Source organism: Mixophyes fleayi, unplaced genomic scaffold, assembly GCF_038048845.1.
Source record: "Mixophyes fleayi isolate aMixFle1 unplaced genomic scaffold, aMixFle1.hap1 Scaffold_3869, whole genome shotgun sequence".
In the NCBI taxonomy this organism is placed as follows: Eukaryota; Metazoa; Chordata; class Amphibia; order Anura; family Limnodynastidae; genus Mixophyes; species Mixophyes fleayi.
Genome location: NW_027447852.1, coordinates 1,065 through 22,695, shown reverse-complemented (window position 1 = coordinate 22,695; position 21,631 = coordinate 1,065). Strand labels below are relative to the sequence as shown.

The window sequence follows — 21,631 nt, the reverse complement described above, 5'->3', positions numbered from 1 at the left end:
TTTGAGGAACAGGTCAAAGAGTTCAAGGTGTTGACTTGGCTTCCAAATTCCCCAGAGCTCAATCCAATCGAGCATCTGTGTGATGTGCTTTAAAAACAAGTACGAGCCATGGAGGCCTCACTTTGCAACTTACAGGACTTGATGTATCTTCTGCTAATGTCTTGGTGCCAGTTACTACAGGACACCTTCAAAGGTCTTGTGGAGTCCATGCCTCAACAGGGCAGAGCTATTTTGTCTGCAAAAGGAGGACCTACACAGTATTATGCAGGTGGTTTTGATGTTGTGGCTGATCAGTGTATATCAATTGTGCATTGCCCTGCTCTTAAAATATGGACATATCAATTGCTACAAAGATCATGCCTTTTCTGCTTGCTACATTTCTTCTACTTGCAGGCAAATACGGAGCACAACTATTTTTTGTCATCAGAACAGACAATGCTTTAGCCAATAAATCGCTAATTTCAGGTTCACTGAAGCTGAATGCACATTGCATCAATGTTAAACCTCCCACTGGTTCAAACTTGTATAAAAAGTATAAATTGTATTTTCACAGCAGCAGAAGGGGATCATGTAATGTAAGTATGTACAGTGCAAAAAAACTAGTTGGATTCCTCACAACAAAAACTATCACAGCATACCACAGAGTTCATCATCTTATATCTCCCCCAGGTAGTTGGCAACAGACAGACTCCCCCTATAAATGATGTGCACATAACGTTATCAATTGATCTCAGTTTCCTTAGAATGTTTTCTTCTTGGAAAGCTGTGTTATTGTAAGTCTAAGAATCCAGGTGGTTTGTTGCTGTACCCCAGCCTGAAATGATTGAGTGGAGCAGATGTGTTATACTGTGCTAACTGTTAACTTAATTGTTAAAATTGTGTTTCACTTTCACAATTTTGAAATGTTTGTTTATTTTTTTGGCACATCTTTTAAGTAGTAATTTAATTGTAAGCTCATTAATTTTTCTTTTTTACAAAGCAATTGCAGGTGTCAAAATAATAAGATTAATTCTTGTAGTTCTCCATAAGTCTGGTGACTGGAAAAATAGCTTTCGTCACAAATACATCGTTTTCCAAGATATCTTTAGTAATCAGAACTACACTCTGAGCAAGAGGGTACATGGGAAGTTGCATGACTGTTGTCACACTTTTGCAATGGCCATTCTAGTACATGTAACAGGACCCCTAGTAGCAGAAACTGGGCATAATCATGAAATGTGTACATTATGCTTAAAACACATGTCCACATTTTGTTTTATTGAATAAGTAAACAATAGACCCAACAAACATAAGGGGCATATTCAATTGTCTGCGTTACTCGCAAAAGTAACGCGGCTTGCACACGTTATTGCGGTAATAGTGCACGTAATTACCGTTATTACGTTACATTTAACGCTGGCTTAGAATTACCGTAATACCGGTAATACTCTTAACGCCGCGTTACTTTTGCGAGTAACATGGACAATTGAATATGCCCCAAGGTCTTTTTTTACCAGTGAAATTGCATGGTATTGTGTATTAAATTTAATAAGTTAAAACTTTTACAGCACTTGACATATCGTTTAAGATTTAGGCATATATACCGTTTATCATTAGTATCATGTATGTATTATAAGATGAATGTGTGGTTTTATAGAATCCCTTTTACAAAGGTGTTACATAGTCAGTGAGCTATACTCTGCAAGCACAGAGCCATTGGTTTTGTAACAAATTTCTGGGGCATGATATGCCATCATTAAGATTGTGGACTTGTCTAAAATCCTGAAATGAGGTAGAGGGCATAAAGGGAGACGAGTGGTCTGACATGATTCATCAGGTAGCACCTGTGTGTAGAATATTTATAACCACTAAGTACAAGCTCATAATGTGTTCCTAGCCTGTACAGATGGTTAGCATAACCGGTCTAGCATATGTGTTGCCCCATGCTAGCCTGAATTAAAGAGACTCCACCCCATATTTTTATTTTCCCTTTGAATTTGTCTGATGTAAAAATATACTTGGTACAGAACTTAAGTGCTAGTAAGATTGTTTGCTGTACAGTTGCTTTAATCTCTCTTCTCTTCCCTATATATCTATTATTTCCCCCCAGTGCTAGTCTGTTGATGTTATGGGATAGCCTAACAAAACAATAGCGTGTGGGTGTGTCCTAGGGGCGAGGGGTTTGTGACATTGGGGACAGGATATCACGTCATAAGAACTTCCTCGGTTTGCTCAGTATGCACATACATTCTCCTGTGCTGAGCACAATTAGCCAAAGAAGACTTGAGGCATTCTAACTTCAAATGTTTTTTTTAGCTTATTTATGCCTAGTACAGGGAAAAGAATGTTATGTAAATTATCTCTTTGTGCAGACTATAAACAAGCACAGTGAGTTGTCTGACACCATACATTAATGCTCAGTGACAGCCACGTGTAGATGTGACTTACAAATGAAATCTGTATATGTAATATCACAAAATTAGTAAACCTGTCTATAACTCAACTACATAAAACAGAGATCAATAGAGTTTACCATTTTGTAATGGAGCGGTTTGTCCAGCATTGCACATACAGAAGCAAACATTGGGCTAGGCCAGTGTTGGCTAACCTGTGACACTCCAGGTGTTGTGAAACTACAAGTCCCAGCATACCCTTCCAGCAATAGGCTGCTATATATTGGCAAAGCATGCTGGGACTTGTAGTTTCACAACACCTGGAGTGTCACAGGTTAGCCAACACTGGGCTAGGCCATTGTGAAACATGTTATTTGTCCTTGATTCTTCAGACATAGTTGTGGTGTTTTTAAAATCCTTATTATTTTTAAGAGTTAAACGTGTAGCATTCATTTTATTGTTGGGCATGTTTACTATGTGTGGTTAGTAAATGACATTGTCACCTCATGTGGGATCAGACAAGCCTGTATTGTCTGCACTAGCACAATGTGTCTCTTTCAGTAATGTATCCATCTCTGGTGGTGCAAGGCTAATTTTTGACCCATATAAATGCCCGTTTCTTTCTGATTAGTAGGCTGCATTGTTTGTTTGTTAGTTTTTTTTGTATGGCTCGTCAATATGCTGTATAACAAACAAGTTTACTTTGGGTTTTTTTTTTATTTTGCTTTTCTTTCTGTTATGACAAGGTTTTCTTTATCTAGGATACTCTGACTACATGTTTAAGCAATGCATTTGTTACGTTTGAACTTTTGTGTACTGAAAGGTGATACTGTTAATATCCAGTAGATGTTGAAGGCATGTGAATTCCATTTGGTTATAGCTGTTGCTTTTCATCATTCTTTTTGTACTGATCTAATCTTTTCCATTTTTTCTTTTAACAGTTGAAAACAGTGAGCACTGTGATTTCACTATTCTGCGGAACATGTTGATAAGGTAAACGGACCCGACATGATAAATTGCTGATGCAGCATTGTTTGGTACTGCGATTTCAACTTTGACGTGTGTGTTAATATAAAATGAGATGATGATATGATGGTACACATACAGAGACTTTACACAACTTTTATACGTTTGCTGTCATTTATTGACTTCATATATGCATTGATGGCAAGGATCAAGAAATCACAATTCCTTAAACATTTTCAGAAGAAGGCAAAACAAAAATCACCAGAGTGGCAGGTGACCATTATACCTTGCAAGGGGAAGGGAAAAAATATTTCTTGCATGGTAGTGATTTGGTTAATTCTGTGGATCAATCATACACATTATGCTGTTTATAACAAGATAATATTTTTCAGCGTTCAGCCACCATATATAATCATCACCATTTATTTATATAGCACCACTAATTCCGCATGGCGCTGTACAGAGAACTCATTCACATCAGTCCCTGCCCCATTGGGGCTTACAGTCTAAATTCCCTAACATATATACACACACACACACACACACACACACAGACAGACACAGACTAGGGTCAATTTGTTAGCAGCCAATTAACCTACCAGCATATTTTTTGGAGTGTGGGAGGAAACCGGAGCACCCGGAGGAAACCCACACAAACACGGGGAGAACATACAAACTCCTCACAGATAATGTGGTGTGCAGCCACCACCACCAAGGCCACAGTTTTTAATGACAGCGGATAAACTGTGTGGCCATTGCTGGTGCTTGCTGGGTATTTGTGCTAGTTTTGCAGCATGGTGGAAATGTGTGATGTGTTAAACACTGCAGGATACATACTAGCATTATAATGCCACACATTTTACTATTTTTGTACACTTTGCTACACAAAAATGTTTTTAATTTGCTGGCACCTATGTTGTGGCCATGATCCCAAAATTGTGAGACATTTGTCTAGATTAATATGCCGATGTAAAACTGTAACTCCTGTCACCTTGACTATAAGAAATTTATTTTTCTGTAACACTGTGTTAATTATTGGTTGCTTCTAACAGTGCACTTCCTGTTTGAAACCCAATTGTGTTTTCTGGCTGTCAGTGATTGTCCATCTGTGTGGATTATGCAAATTAAGTTTTTGCAGCAATTACAGGTGTATAGTCATGTATAATAGTTTGGTTTGCATTTACCACTCTCCCAGCACATACGGGGGATCAGACAACCATCTGTAAATTACTACAGGGTTACTTTTATTTCTGATTTTTCAAGACCAATTGTTCAAGTTGATGCTTTCAGTTTAACCAAGATATCGGTATAATACGGAGGACAATTTTCATCCATGAGTGAAGAAAAAACCTTTTATGTTGTGATTACATATAAATATTTTCTAAAGCGCACAAGATAACGTCTAAAATCTGCAATAATTATAAACCTAATTAATCCAAGAAATGAAACCTGAGGCTAAATGTGTTATTCAGATCATGTCTTGCCTTATTTATTCTTCATTAGAACTCACATGCAAGATTTGAAGGATGTCACCAATAATGTACATTATGAGAACTACAGGAGCAGAAAATTGGCCGCTGTGACTTACAATGGTGTGGATAACAACAAAAATAAAGGACAACTAACAAAGTAAGTGTCTGCCACAGTGTACGGTGACATCACTGGCTTTTCTCTTCTGGTTTAACATCTATCCATTTCTTTCCATTCCATTTCTCACTTTGTGCCATGATATGTTTCACATATTCTCTTTTCTGGTCTGTGTCATTCCATCTACCATCATTGCATCTCACACCACCATTTTCATGCAGACATATGATGCATTCTGTGTGCGATAGATCAGTGTAGGTTTTGAACCTAGTTTGACTTCTGTAATTTATGCTGCTGTGTAGTGTTTCATTTATAGCTAAATGCTAAAATAAGTGGCTTCAGAAAAGATGTAGCAAGAGTGGAGATGGATACAGAGCTCTACTCTCCTAAGCCGTTTTTGCAGTAAAAATGAATTTACACCAATGACTTCAGACCTAGTAACACATAGGCAGGATTAGCTGTTTGGATGCACACAGTGCTGAAGGCATAATATACTAGTAGGTCTGCAATGAAAAGGAATGTGCAGCACAGGCTGATGGTTAGCTTTCTCTGTAGTACAATATCTGTTTGATCTGGGTTGAGGCTAGACAGAGTGCAGGATGGTGTTGGCGTAGGAGTGGTTAGATTCTCTGATTTTGTGCATACAGTGCCACCTACTGGCTTACTGAAGGAAACTGTACTACAATATTTAACTTGTGCTCTAGCAATTCAGTAGTGGTTCTGTGACGCATATTAAATCAGAATGCACCAATTAAACCGTGTTTTGATCTTCTCATAGATTACATGTTATTCTTTAGCGGTTGTAATCATGGGTGACATTGTATCTGAAATATAAAGCATACTTCATTTAACAGTTGACTATTTTCAAAGTACTTTATGAATGATTGGAAATATATTGCTGTAAACTGAGTTTGTAATTATGTAGATTAGTTTGTGAACAAGTAGCTTGTGTATTTCTGTTTTCTTTTATATTTATATTCCATTAAAATAAAATTGATTTATTATGGAGGGTTTGCTTGCTACCGTGAGTGCACACTTGTAGGTTTTGTCTAAATAGCCCAATTGCTTTAGATAATCATCTGTCCTGGTTAGCCGATGCTGATAATTAACCAATTGGATTGTCAGTCAAATTGACGACCAAAATAGTATCATATGTGGCCAGTTTAAGATATCCTACATATTGTTATTTTGAGAGCAAATATAGGTTCTAGGCCATTTTCAGAAAATTAGAAGCACCAATATTATTGAGAGGAACGGCTTCTAAACACCTGCAGCTGCTCATCTTTTGTATTTTGCACCAAAGCAAATACAAACTAGACTTGGGTGTGGATATATATTCTGTTTAGTATATTCAAAAAGAATATTATATCGATTATCTTTTATTTATAAGGCTCGACAAAAGGTCCGCTTTGGCGTACATTACATATACAGAACGCAATGATCCATAACACTTTGCATGATACATGAAAAACAAAATACAAAGAACAGACATACTGAATAAACAAAGAATATACAGATAACATGGGAATGCAGATCATATTATTTTACGGGGCAGTGAATTGAGAGTGATGGTAATGTCCAGCATGAAGTAGGCCTGAGCTCAAGAAAACATAGCTTAGGGAAGCAGGTCAAGAGGAAAACAGGGTGATGGAATAGTAGAAGGAGAACACAAAGAAAGAGGGCCCTGCTTGTCAGATTTTACATCCTAAAGGAATATTATGTTTTTATAGCAAACATTTTGTAGCCTCGCTAGTATTTGGCATCACTCTAGGAGTCACAGGTGTCGGTTTGCCCTAAACATGAAACACTAAAAGGCAATATGTAGCTTTTACTTTAGTTTTTTTATATCCCTTCTGCTGTACAGAATAATTATCAAGGCCGTTTTACTAGTATTTGATTACAGTTTGTCTGGTGCATTATTTTGAATATCTGTGTATGTCTTGTATTGCATAGTGTAAATGTATACAGGGTATTCTACATCTCAGCCTGACATAAGTTTAGGGCCTGACTCATTAGGGCGTGCAAAATTAGCACATTGGGAGGTTTGTTTGTTTTTGGTTTTTTTTTAAACTGCAAGTGGATCTGAAGAAAAGTCTTGTTGCGTACGGGTCTATTTATGTTCTCTGCTTATATGGAACTTTCCATATTGAGGCAAACACAACTAGCTGCAGAGTACGAATAAAACATATGTGTAATCAAGAGCAGCCGTTAAAATGCACCTTATATTCCAAACACATGTTCTAGCATGCATGTGCGACTGTCCTCACGATCACTTAACACGTACACCTGACCTGTACCTGAAGCATGTGATACTAATGAAAAACACCTACCTTTTGATATGCACAAAGCTTGAATCGGACGCTGCTGCTCCCCATTCCGCCCATGAAATCATAGGCTGTCCGAAATGTTCTTTGCGTTCAAAGATGAATTGGTGGATGTTGCGCTCACTGGCGTATAGTTTATTTCTGGCCATACGTGGAGCAATTCAATGCAAAATACGGCATGTATTGGCATTTACATTCCTTAATGAATCAGGCCCTTAGTGTACAGTTCTATAGCAATACATATACATGTTTCAAATATAATCAAATAATATTTTGAACACTTGCAGTCAATAGTAGTTACTCTACATGCTGTATAAGCTGATCAGGTGAACTGAAGTGATTTACATCTAGCACAGTGAACTAGAGAAGGGATTAATTGGAAACTGTCAAAATAAGGGACTGTTGGCAACTATTAAAGTCATGAATAATTTTACCCATTGCCTCTGCTTTCACTACGTGTTTTCTCTTATGAGCTAGAGCTATATTGCTTTTCTCAAGAGAATTCTGATTTCCCCATGGATCGCTGATGTTTGTAACCTTGACATAGTGGTCTTTTCCTAAATGTATATATTTTTTTTAGATTTTTTTGTAAGGCATTTGGAAGAATTTAATCATCAATTCTGTGTGCAGAGCTGCAAATGCCACAGTGCTAGACAGTTGGTACAAATGACACAAAATACACAATTACATAAAACAGAACAGGTACATATGTGGTTAGTAAATGAAGTACAGACATGAGACAGAGTAGAGTACCCTGCTTGTGAGAGCTTACAATCTAAAGGTAGTGGGGAACACTGAGACCATATGAAATAGGGGACAGGATTGGATGTGGCAAGTAAGGTGTGCAACGGGAGTTGCCTCAGGTGTGGGTAGGATAGGTTATACTGAAGATGTGGGTTTTGAGAGAGTGCTTGAAAGGTTGAAGAGAGACTGGTCAGATGGGGTATTGAGTTATATAATTGAGGGGCAGCGAAGGAGTAGTCTTGTAAGCTGAAGCGAGAGGTGGTTATCTAGGGTTTGGGAGAGACATAGGTCAGAAGCAGAGCAGATGGGTCAAGCCAGAGTGAATGTCATGAGGAGATCAGAGATTTATGGACAGGAGATACTGGTAAAGGCTTTGTAGCTGAGGGTGAGCAGTTTGAAATCAATTTTTGAGAAAATGAGGAGACCGTGTAGGGATTTGCAGAGTGGTGCGGAAAATGAAGAAAGACGAGAGGAAGATCAGTCTAGCTGCAGCATTTAGGACAGATTGTAGAGGGGAAAGATGGGCGAGGGGGTAGGTGGGTGCAGTATTCAAGGTGGGAGACAATTAAAGAATAGATAATGGTTGTGGTAACATCCTGGGTGAGAAAGGGGTATATTTTGTCAAACTTGTGAGGGAGGAAGTGACAAGAATACATAAGGCACTGGATGAGTGTGTCTATGATGACACCAAGCTAAGGGGGGGGGATTCAATTGATGAACTACACGACCTGCGCTCTTTTACCATCACTGTGGTAATAGTGTGTATTATTACTGTTAGTAATATTTGCATTAAAATTCCGTACTAATAATAATAGTGCGCCGGCGTCGCGTTGTTCAGTCAATTGAACTTCCCCCTTGGAAGGGGAAAGATGATGAGCTGAAATTTTGGACATGCCGAGTTTGAGGTAGCTTTGAGATGTCCAGGTAGAGATAGCACTGAAGCAGTTGGACATACGGAACAGGAGAGATGAGAGGTAGATCAGAGTGCCATCCGGGTAGGGGTGCTAGTTTAGGCCAAAGGAGGATGATATGAGTTCATAGAGAGAAGAGGTGTAAAATAGTGAAAAGCAGAGGACCGAGCACATAGCCTTGTGCAACGCCAACAGATATGGGAAACGAAGGATAGCATGAGTTTGGAGTAGACACAATGAAGCAGTTATCAGAGAGATGGAAAGTGAACTAGACAGAACACTGCAGTGGAGGCAAAGGCAGTGAAGGATGTCAGAGGAGAGGGTGGTTAAAGGTGGCAGAGGTCAAGTAGGGAGAACTGACTCTTCACCATAAGATCATTAGTCACTATGGGGAGCGGAGTCTAAATGGAAAATAAATTCACAATCATTTGCATATATATTTCATAGGTTGATATTTTCAATGCACATCTTTGTAGATGGTTTTGTTTGTTTTTGTCCTATATACTAAATAGTATTAATGGAGGTTTGATAGTTAATCTCTGATATCAATATATATGTATGTCCAGAATTATTCATATTGGCATGAAAAACAATCAAGATTTATTGGATTCTGTTCTGGACTGACTGCACTGTATGTGGCCAAATTAGCCGCCAATCAGGTCATTCTGCAGTGAAGGACAAATGTCCTGATCTTGCATGGGTCTAGACTTCTCTATGTATACATTATTGCCCTTTACGGTGATTACTTATTCCTGTAGCACAATTTTTATGCAGTGCTCAATTTCTTAATCAGTTGTGCTTACATTTTAGCCTTTTACTCAGATTTAGTGACTAGACTGAAGTTACATGGATTCAAGAGCTGGATTTGTACCAAACCTTCTTGTACATCACTGGTACACAATTAGTTCTTTAAACATTGCATTTCTCCTTTAAATGATATGACTGAGTGGGGTGAAAAGCAATTCTTGATAGTTATGGGGTTCAGGTTTTATCTGGAAACTTTGTAGTTAAGCACTAGCATTATATAAAATACCTTTATGTACCAATATACATTTCTGTAGGTTGGAAATGCTTAAAGCAGAATTTTTACTTATAACATTCTACAGGTTTTAGGACTTCTATCCTAAAGCTAGCCACATATGCAATAAGGCAGATATAGCAGTGTGTGGCCCCTAAAATAAGACAGATTATAATGAGCTCAAAATAGGTTAGTTTATTATTGGGCATGTTGGCAAATGCAGATGGCATATCTGCTATCTTTTGACCACACTATTAGGCCCCAGTGATGTCAGAAGGCTTCCGGCTTGTTTGGATAAGACACAGATGTTTGGTGTATTGGCAATCTGGCAACCTATGTGTGTATACCAACATCAAGATCGGGCCGTGGTTTAGCTAGCCTAGTTCCGTCCCTCACCGCCCCAACTACATAGAGATTTAATCACTATTAACTTGTGAATGTTAAGTGAATGAAATCTTCTAAAAGCATGTCTAAAGATAGAGCTATGACCAATGCACTGCTGCACATATTAATTCACCAGTTAATTGTCTATTTTCCTTTTGCAACTCAAACTAATTAATCTATAGACACTATTTGGCTGTTTTCTCAAACTTTATAATCTGCTTTTAAGACTGACCTTCCTCATCTTTACGCACTCTTTAAATTCCTAGATGCTGAAATAAAGCTTGTCTTTAATTGATTAATTTTGATTGGCTTAATTTTCCTTTAGTTTAAGCATGCTAAGTCCTTGTATTTTTTGTTTGTTTTTGTTTTTTAGACTTGACACAGTTGAAGGCATGTAAGTGGTCTTTTTAAATTTTCCAATCACATACATCTATCTATATTTATATAAATTTATTTTGCCCATATAATTGTTCTATGTTAATAAGTAAGTAAATGGTCAGTAAATAAGTAATGTAATCAAGATAAAATAAGATTGTGACTTCTTTAAAGAAGCTAGGAAAATTTTCACTAACAGGAAATGTAAATATTAAGACAACAATTAATACATTTGATAAATGCAACCGGAAAATAAATTACTGTTCTTTGAATTGTGTGACCAACTTCAGAGCTTATTTTAAGAGGCATAATCAATTAGGATTTGCACCCGAGATTACAGGCGGCTGCACTGGTCCCAGTACCTCAACATTGCAGATTCCTGTGCACACCCACGGAAATCCGTGATCTTGTGATACCGTAATGACACTTTACACATGCAGCCGCACATAATTGCGGACACGAATGCTAATTGAATATGCCCGTAAGCATCAGATTTCTCTACTATTTAGCGGCTACTTATATAAAAATGCTAGAGATTTTGACTCAAAGATGGAATATTGTGCAACATAATCTGACAGTAGACCGCATTTAACAGTACAGTATGATAGTGGCCAGCGCCAATTCCTTTTTCCTACCATGCCCACAAATAAAAAGTTCCAGATTATAAAAAATACAGCCCTACTGCAGTGTACAGAGAATTGGCCCAGCAGAAAAAGTATCCAAGCGTTGCTGATTTGTCTGACTTCCATGGCAGGTTATGTGTTTATGTGAAAGTTAATTTAAGTGTACTTTGGTTCAAAGACAATATTTAAAATATATTAAAAATATTGCATTTTCTAAAGGAATAGGGTTTCAGGAGTGACTTTTCAGCTCTGATATGATTATTTTTCAGCAACAACAGTGTCCGGAAATCGCGTGTAATTTCAATCACAAGTGTTTTTCTTTTAAAAAGGATTTAAGGTTTTCCGGTTTGGGTTTTTTCTATAATGTGGCTACAATTTTGTAAAAGACGTTTAAAAAGGACCCTTGTTTTTCCCCACACTGCTCCTAGATGTACAATGCTCTTCATTAAATTGTTTAGTAATATTCCTTATAGTAACTGTACTTAGATGATGAGCTTGTCATTGTACATGCCAGTATTGCAGTGCAGCAGAGATCATTTGTTTTGCCTGTTTTGTTGTTGGAAGTCTGTTACAGGATAAGAGATCAAGTAATTGTATATAAATTGTTAGTGATATCTGTAATGAAGGGTTTTGGAACATTCATTTGTGAGTATCAGATCTGTTTGGGGACATATTTAATGAGCCATGACAAGTGCTTGTCTTCAGAAGCAAGCTTTCTATAGTTTCTGTATACGTTTATATACCATCAAATAGATAAAACACTAGGTTATTCTATATAGCATGTCGTAGAACAAAAATAAACATTAGAGTTTCCATTATGAGATTTTAAAAAAGTTCTCGCTCCTTAGCAGTTAACTCATATTTTTAATATGTCCAATATTATCCAACAATGTCGGCTTAATAGTTTTTTTTTTTCAAGGCTCTGTATTTGTTAAAATGAATCCCTGACTTCACTTTAGGTTTTGGGTTTTTTTTTTGCAGCTAGGGTTTTTTTTTTGTTTTAGCTTTAACAAATTGAGATTTACATTATATAATACAGCAAAAAATATTAAGCATTTTAAATATTTGGAATCATGTGTTCTTAAATCAGCTAGTCTAATGGTGAATATGACTCGTCCTTAAGGAGAAAAACATTTGAATGTGACCATCACTGTATATTGAGATCTACATGGAATCATTTAAAATTATTAAATATATATGTATATATATGTATATATATGTATATATATGTATATATATGTATATATATGTATATATATGTATATATATGTGTATATATGTGTATATATGTGTATATATGTGTGTATATATATATATATATGTGTATATATGTGTATATATGTGTATATATGTGTATATATATATATATATATATGTATATATATATATATATATATATATATATATATATATATATATATATATATATATATATATATATATATATATATATATATGCCTAAACTGTTTGATGTCAACACAAGTACTACAGGATTATTTGTCCTGATTTGCAAATGGTAAAAAAATTGTAATAAACATACTCATACATTACATTAAACATACATTAAAAATGAGCATCTTTAAATAACAGCAATAAATTGGCTGTAATCGTTTTAAACATAGGTCACATTTATGTTATTTACCCTGTTGTTTCAGATAGCTTAGAACTTTAGGGACAATATCTATCATCATATTGTATAAACCCATATCAGGGATGTGATGGGCCAGAACCAGATTGTATGCATCTTTATTTCTCCTTAATTAAGGTTTTAACTCTCTGTCCCAGAAGCAGTTGCATTTATAGAGAAATAATTATGAAGATATGTATCTGTAATGGAAAATGTCCATTTCATAATAAGACCCACACCACTGCTAACTTGTTGAGTTACTACCTACTAGGTCTATGAACTGGCCTTCTCCGGCTTTACTCTTTATAACTGAGAAGTACATTATAATGAGCACCTGATATGGATTGTGTATTATATTTTATACTGTAGTGCTGTGCTGATCTTATTTAGAAACCGTTTAGTTTGTCTCTCATTGGTAATCCCTGAAGTCGGCTGAAACAGTCTACAAATACATCGCCATTCCATTCACAATCATTTTTTCTTTCAGTATTTCAAAACTATTATTTTTGTATTGTCTATTATTTGCCCATGATCTCCGTTAATGCTAAGTAACCGCGTTTCATATGTTCTAGGAGCCCCCTTGCTCAGATGGAAGAAGAGAGAAGGGAACATGTGGCAAAGATGAAGAAAATGGAGATGGAAATGGAACAAGTGTTTGAGATGAAAGTTAAAGAAAAAGTGCAGAAGCTCAAGGATTCGGAAGCAGAAGTAATGACATATTTTTTGGGTGGTGGAGGGGAGGGGGGGGAATTTAATAGATGGTCCATTCATAATGTTGTAAAAATGTGAGTATAATTAGAATGTTTCTAATAACTGTTTATAAGGAAATAAAACTTGCATGGATTTTTGTTTTGCACATTTTTATAAACTTTTTACTTGTTACAAGAGGAAACAGCATAGGAAAGAATAAATAAAAACAGACTATTTTAAGACAACAAGATGTCTCCTCTTATTTTAAAATTTTATACTAGAAGGGAGGGCTAGGAAAGAAGCAGGGAACGGGGGGGGGGGGGGGTGTTTTGCGCATTTTTAACACTATTAAGCATCTAGATTAATTTTTTTGTTGCTTTTTATGTAATATTTTGAGGCTACAATACATGGCCATTTACATATGTAATGCATCTGTTTTCTCAGCTCCAACGACGTCATGAGCAGATGAAAAAGAACCTTGAGGCTCAGCACAAAGAGTTGGAAGAAAAGCGGCGTCAGTTTGAGGAAGAGAAGTTGAACTGGGAAACTCAGCAACGCATACTGGAACAGCAGAATTCTTCCAGGTACTGAGCCTTGCCTCACAGTAGCACTGCTTTTTATATAGGACTGTATGTATTTAGAAAACGTATTAATGCAACTTGTTTGGCATTGCCTTGAAAGTAAAGGCCACATACTGGTTGGATTAAAGATGAGTTTTAATCAGCTGTCTATTATAGTGCCCTATTATCTAACTGTGTATGCATTCAATCACACTGCATAAAAAATACAACAAAACACACAAATTAATGATGGGTTATCTAAATTGACGTATTAGATCTGTCAGATTTGAATAAGAGAGATGCAACATCTAAATGTTGTCATAACGATGTAGCTATAAATGGAACCCATGGTTTCAGTGTTAAATTTTAAGTCATAGTCGCCATGGCAACAAACTGAACAATTTTATATAAGGTAAATATTTCTATCTGAAGTTAAGCTAATATGTCAGTCTAAGGATTCATAGACTACCTTAGTAGATATCTATCTAAAAAAAAGCCTATTACGTTATATGAAACTTTTATTTAAAATTAGTTGTATAAAAAATGTTTTAATTAAACTTTGCAGTATTTTTTTCCCCTTTCAATCTAAAACTATATATTTAGCTTAACACACAGTGCATTTTATTTAGAATACTTGGGTGCATTACATATCTGTGGTTTTTCTCCTTCTTTCTCCATGCTGTCCCTGCCGCTATGGTCAATGGGCGTTCCTACATAATCAAAATATTCCTAATGAGAGAAAAAAGTACCCTAAGTGTGTATTTTTTCTAGACTTTAAAATATATATTACATAGCCAAAAATATGTGGACACCTGAGCATCACTTTTATTTGTACTTGTTGAACATCTCCTGCCAAAACAATGACTTTTGCTACTATAACGGCCTCTACTCTTTGGAGAAGGCTTTCCATTATAATTTGGAAAATGGATGAGGGGATTCCCATCCATTCAACCACAACAGCATTAGTGAGGTTGGGCCATAAGGCAGTCAATGCTCCAAATCATCCCGGAGGTGATCAGTTGGGATGAGGTCAGGGCTCTGTTCAGGTCAGTCACGTTCTTCCCCAACAATCTCCAAAGACCTTTTTTATTTTTGTTTTGTTTTAGTTTTTGTTTTTTATGGCCTCTGTTTCTGCAAGGTGGCATTGTCATGCAGAACAGGAAAGGGCTGTCTCAAAACTGTTGCCACAAAGTTAGAAGCACAGAATTCTCTCGAATTTCATTGTATGCTGTAGTATTCAGATTTCCCTTGACTGGCACTAAGGGGCCCAGGCCAAATCATGAAAAGTGCCACAGACCATTTTTCTTCCTCAACAAAATTTTACAGTTGGCAGTACACATTCAGGCAGGAAGCGTTCTCCTGGCATCCTCCAAACCCAGATTCTTTCATCAGACTGCCAGATGCTGGAGCGTGATTCTTCACTCCAGAGAATGTGTTCCCACTGCTCCAGAGTCCAATGGCGGTGCAGCCATGTAACGTATATTTGATAGATTTCCTTAAACCTTTTATAAATGAAGTCATGAAAGATATATATGTGTCACAGGGTTGTAGCCTATTGTCTACTTTAGAGAAGTTATCTGTTGCAACTCTCCATCCACTACTCACAAAAGCCTCTGGTGTGTCTGTGAGCCATGCAGAAAGATTGAGGCATGTGTGGCATTTGACTAGGATCACAGCAGACTTTGGTATTCTGTCTTCATCTACTGCTAGTTTGTTATTGTTATTCCAGTTGTGACGTGTTGGTGTCTAGAACAATGTTTAGCCAATGCAATCATCAGAATATTCACAGTAGCACAAACTTATTTCAGGAGAGGTGTGTGCTGTTTTTGTGTTCCCCGGCATAACAGAGTAATATGATATAAGATTTGTCACACTGATGCAGCTTTATTATGGTATCAAACGAACGCCATATAAAACACATGTCATTTTTTCTTGCAGATTGGGTACAGTATTTGTGTGTTTTATGTACATACATACATATTTTCTTTCTTATTTTCATAGGACTTTGGAGAAAAATAAGAAGAAAGGGAAGATCTTTTAAGACATTTGTTGACCACCATACTCTGTATCAGTTGCCAACTTGCCAGCCCAGACATCAGTGTTTGTTGGAGCCATTCAGCCACTTTTGAAACCAGTTGCATCCATTAATGTTGGATTAAACGGCATGACCTTTTTTTTTTATTATTAATCTTAATTAAGATTAAGATGCCTTGAATTGTTTGAGATTTTTTGCATACTTGGAGAACTATACACTGCAAGTAACCGCTCCCCTTCTCTTCTCTCTTTCTCTTTTTAACTGATGTCTTCATTTTAAAATCAAGAAAAGCATTTTACTGTTGTATAACCGTGGTCTGGTGGCTGGTAGCAGGATATTCCACAATACAAGGACTCTGGCTTACAATGAAGATAAAAATGCCATACTTTTGTTGCATCTTCTAACTTGCGCACATGTAATACAAAACTTCCATGCATACGGTTTCTTGTAATCTACATTTTTTCCCTATTTTGACACTTCCATTGTTTAAAGTACACATGGGAATTATAGGCTTACAGTGCACAGATGGCTTTTTTTATTTTATTTCCTTTTTTTTATTTTTCCCAAGAACCAACCTCTTGTTTGGGTAATACCTAAAATATATGCTCTTTTCCATTTAGTACCTTTATCCAAAAGAGTCTAATTATTGCTTCCTTTTGTAATAACATAACATTAGATATTTTTTTTCCAAATATCAGTCTTACTGAATTAAAGTATCTTATTCCTTTGCAGTAGGCACCAGAGAGTAAAAGTTCTTTTATTTTTGTTTTCCGTCTCTTTAAATACTTCCCTAAGTTTTGTGGTAATGCAGCAGGAATGATGCATTTATAGGTCACTTCTAGATAAAATTTACCAAACATTCTGTTCCTACATTATTGTGCAGTCTATTTTATGTTTTGCTAGAAATGGGAATCATGGTCTCACAATGAGAGGAACATCACAATTTTGCATTTAGCTGTATTCATATACTGCATTTCTGTAATTTTTTTTGTTTGTATTGTACAGTCACATAATAAACAATGTTGTGATGTAATACTGCAAGTGATTTGTCTTCCCTCTTACTTCAAGTCTTCTACATTGTCATGCTAGGTTTACTGATCACTGTATTATTAAAGAGAGCCTTGTGCATCTGTAAAATATGGGGGTTACCTCTTGTAGGGGTTATGTATGGGAATACATTTGTTCAGATGTACTAACACAATGAGAAGCAATTTTTTTCTCAACTATGTCATTAGCTTCATACTAGATGGATACAGTTATTTTTCTAAACAATAAAAGAAGCTAAAGACTTGTTGTCTTAAGGTGTAAAAGGTAGACCATTCATTGTTTACATAGTTCTTATTTAAGAAAAATTATAGCATATAGTCTGTGTGTTTGGCATGCTTTTGTATGCATGTAGAGCACTTTTATGCTCCCAGTATAGATTGAATGGCAATCCTGTACAGCTCCTCCTGGAAGATCAGATATCCCTATATTCCCAGTAGAGTCTATATAATCACTGAATTGTTCTAGTATTGCAACTTCCAAAAAGAAGGTTGAGCACAACTTGCAATACTGTCAGAATGTTAGCTATTAGTAGGTAAAAGTAACAGCTGCAAAAGAATAGCAATAGTACTCTTTAACTGTCCATATCTGTCTGCATGCTTTTTCCTTGTAACAGACGCCTACACAGATCGGCTGTGTAGGCTTGCATATGAAATGCATGATAGTACAGAAATGTTATTGCAATACACATTCACCCTCTCCATCTCACAAGATGGTAGAAAGATAACAATTTTCACCACAAGTCTGTGTCGATCCAGTTGCACACATCACATTCAAGTTATTGTACTGATCAGATTCATTTCTAAATTGAGAGTAAAAAAGTGCACACCTAAGAAAAAGCCTGTATGAAATCTGAAAGAATAATTATTTTGCTGGCTTACAAAAATCTGCTCCTTAATAGCGGTAACTGGACCCCTAAAATAGAACAGCAATGGCAATCAAACAAGGAGTGCTGATTATATATAATACTTAAGTGAATCAATCGCATTAAATTAAAAGGTTGATTTATCACACAAACTGCAGCACTGCTTTGGTGTCCAAGAGCCTGCATGGACTGTTGTGCCCAATGGTTCTATTAAAGTAATTTTATCATTTTTAAGTAAGCATTGCGCAAGCGATTGTATTGTGTTTCCAAAGCACAAAGTAATTTATTTTAACAGATGTAAAATTTAGCAGTTAAATACATAATTATAATACAGTACAGCCAATACCAAAATATAAATACATACCGCTGCGTTCGCTTGCGCTAGCTGCGCTCCCTCTGGTACCGGCACACAGTACTTCACTCCAGAATACTGTGGTCAGAGAATGACTGAGGCCAGTGAGAGCTGTTATTATATACACTCGGTGTTACAGTGAGAACAATGCAGATGGTGTGGCTTGCTTCTATTGGTCCAGGTATCAGGAAGGTCCAGAGTGCTGCAGGTCATAGGCCAGTTCAAACCAAAATATCCAAAGGTGGGGGTCATCTCTCCAGGGGTTATGCTCTGACTTTCCCGCCAAGAATCCAGTTACAACTAGTCTATTAGCATTTTATAGTCAGTATTTCTTTGAACATTTATTCCCTAACATTGCTAACTAGAGTATGCAATGTGCGATCTCTTCAGAGAAGCAACCGGACAACTGCTGATGAATAGGGGATTAAAATGATACCAGACATGACACGTTTCCTGTAACCTGAATCTTAAATAACACTAAAATGTACGTATAATCATAATATATAAACTAATAATAAACTACATACTATCTGCTCACAAATCACTGTCGAATGAAATCAATATAAATATGAAATATATAAATAACTAAATGTAGTGCGAGTGTGTGCGTGCGTATTTTACTGCGTGATCGCGCCAAGCCCTGTGTAGCGTGGTACACTGAGTGCAATCGCACGATAAAACAATATTAACTAATATACTTTCGCTCATCCAATTATACGACTTTGACAGTTCCTATTGAGGTGGGGGTGTTTTAGAGAAGGTAGCCCTCACTAGGCACTGGTTAGCAGGAAGTGATTGGTGGTAGCTTCTAATATAGAGCTTTGGGTTGGTTAAGTGTGATTTTTCACACTGTGACTGCTGGGTCTCTGTTTCCGATCTGTCATGTCTGACAAGTGATGATGGCTTTTTATACTTGTATAATGTTGTTCTAAGTTGCCTAGTGGACAGTCAGGTACAAATGCCTTATATACAGCCTTCCAGGTTGACGGCTGACTGTCACACACTCCTGCAATTTGCACCGCTGTTTTAGCAAAACCAGCTTGGGCTAAATCCCTGATTGTCTGTTTTTATGCTCCTGCAACTTACTGCATATGCATAGAAGGTAAGTGACAAACTGTACATTTACCTCCTTTGCAGAATCTGAGGCGTGTCCATGCACCTGAGTGTGCTCGGTCAGGGGTAGTCAAGTCCCTCAGCAGTGCCACTAGACCCTTTCTAAGTCAGTGCAGATCTTGTTAAAGTTTTCTCTACTTTAGAGCGTATTCTGAAGAAGTTCAGGGGCTAGGTCCTGCAAACATCAGGGTTTGGTCTTTGTTCCAACCTGGTGAGGGTCTGATTTCTGAGTGCTCCTCGCAAGAAGAGTAAGGCAGCTGAAGAATTGAAGAATCAGGCATGGAGTCTGTGTGTTTTGACGCCTGCAAAATGATACGAGGTGGATGATCTAGTGTGGGTAGCGCCACAAGCACTACACATCCAGGACAGTGATGAGTCAGCTGAGTCTCACAATACACTGTTGAAAGTGAAGTAATTGCTTTACTTTCCTTCTCAACAATTGAATAATTTGCTTTGCAAGGCATGGACTAAACTTGAACTGAAGTTTCAGATAACATGTAAATTACAAACCCTTTATCCCTTGCCCATTGGGGATACAGATATATGGGAAAATCCATCTAAGGTGAAATACTATATAGCGATATTGTGTAAGACCACCAATATTCTGGTTCCAAGAGCTGCAGCACCTAAGGATAGCATAGATTGAGACCATTAAGTATTTATGTAGCAGTGAGGGCCTCGCTGAGACACATTTCTACTTCAGCTTCTGTCAACAAGGCTGTGGAAAAGTAGTCAGAGCAAATCTTGAAGGGTGTGCAGTTAGGGTGGACTACGTTGGAATTAATGATATTTGTTGAGTGTCTGAATATCTGGGGGATGTGGGTCCTATTGGGGCTAGAACTGTGGCTTTGGTAGTCTCCGCACACCAAACACAGGCCCAAGGCTTAGCAGATGGATCCAGAGTCATTCCCTTTTTCTGTTGAAGTTTTTTTCTGGATGTTCACTTCTCTGGTGATTGAAGGATAAAAACCTGATCATTTGATTCCTTCGGCGAAGATGCACCCGCACATTTTCAAAAAGCTAAAGGAAATTTCACAGCGCTCCACAAAGTCCTGGCCACCTTTATCCAGGCATACTATTGACCTTCTCTAGACAATATTAAATCCAAAATATTTAAAAGTGTTGGATGCTCTTACTCCATCAGACCACAATGATTATAATTGCATCTTTTTCCACTTTAATGAAATAATGTAATATGCATATAAATCAATGTCCTGTATGTTTTATAAAGTTTATGATACAAAGAAGTATGATTCTGTCCAACTAGAAATCCTTGCATATTCTGAGTGTGTGGATAGATAGGTAGATAGATAATGTAGATTTAAGTTCTTAAAGTGCATTTTATTTACTTTCTGACACCAAAGTATAGTTGATATTTTGGACTTTTTTGCAAGACAATCAAATAGAGAGAAATGTGAAACTTGTACCATACATCATTACCACTCCCTTTAAATAACTTTGGTGTGCCACTGCCGCCGACTCATTGTTTACTTACACCTGGAAACTCTCAACACGTCCACCCAAAGCCTATTTCCAAGGTGCGTTCTATACTGGAATGCACACTAGGCTTCCTGATTGAATTCAGGAAGTATCGCATAATGCAAGCCCATGTGTTCCACAGTGAGACACAGGCTGCAGATGATCTAAACACAAATATATCCAATCAGATTATTATGTTGTGAGTTTGGCCTGTGCATAATGATAGTGGCTGGATAATCCAATGATCTGTGAACATTACTGGTGATAAAATATTTGTTTGCTAATGTTATATGTATAAGTGATGTAATATGTTGTGCTCCTAATTTAGTTGTCTACCATGGTAAACTTTCAGCATGTATGCATTTGTGTGTTTTACAAGATAGATAGGGCTTCCTTTTGGTAGCATTAGAGATCTATCAAATCTCTGTTTTTCTGGGACAGTGAATGCTTACCTTATGTATACAGTCAGGGCCATCTTAACAACATTATGGGCCCCTAGGCAAAGCAGTGCACCGGGGCCCCTACATATACATATAGATATAGATATAGAGAGCGATATAG

General features: G+C 36.9%; 1 protein-coding gene across 2 annotated transcripts; it reads left to right on the top strand.

Moving 5' to 3' along the window:
• The first annotated feature begins 3,222 nt into the window (after positions 1-3,222).
• Positions 3,223-17,250, top strand: LOC142133673 (septin-7-like). 2 transcript variants are annotated; one of them, XM_075194466.1, is made up of 6 exons: positions 3,223-3,365; positions 4,842-4,967; positions 10,680-10,700; positions 13,505-13,640; positions 14,067-14,206; positions 16,184-17,250. In XM_075194466.1, exons 1-6 carry the CDS (start codon positions 3,355-3,357, stop codon positions 16,221-16,223), a joined length of 474 nt encoding a protein of 157 aa, XP_075050567.1. In that variant the 5' UTR covers positions 3,223-3,354; the 3' UTR covers positions 16,224-17,250. The 2 variants fall into 2 exon arrangements, with proteins under 2 accessions (XP_075050567.1, XP_075050568.1); XM_075194467.1 differs by lacking the exon at positions 10,680-10,700 and having other exon boundaries at positions 3,224-3,365.
• Positions 17,251-21,631: the final 4,381 nt, after the last annotated feature.

Excerpts from the sequence above, each read along its gene's own strand:
- LOC142133673 (XM_075194466.1), top strand. Across the intron at positions 13,641-14,066 it reads TCAAGGATTCGGAAGCAGAA|CTCCAACGACGTCATGAGCA; the intron begins GTAATGACATAT and ends CTGTTTTCTCAG. Across the intron at positions 14,207-16,183 it reads GAACAGCAGAATTCTTCCAG|GACTTTGGAGAAAAATAAGA; the intron begins GTACTGAGCCTT and ends TTATTTTCATAG.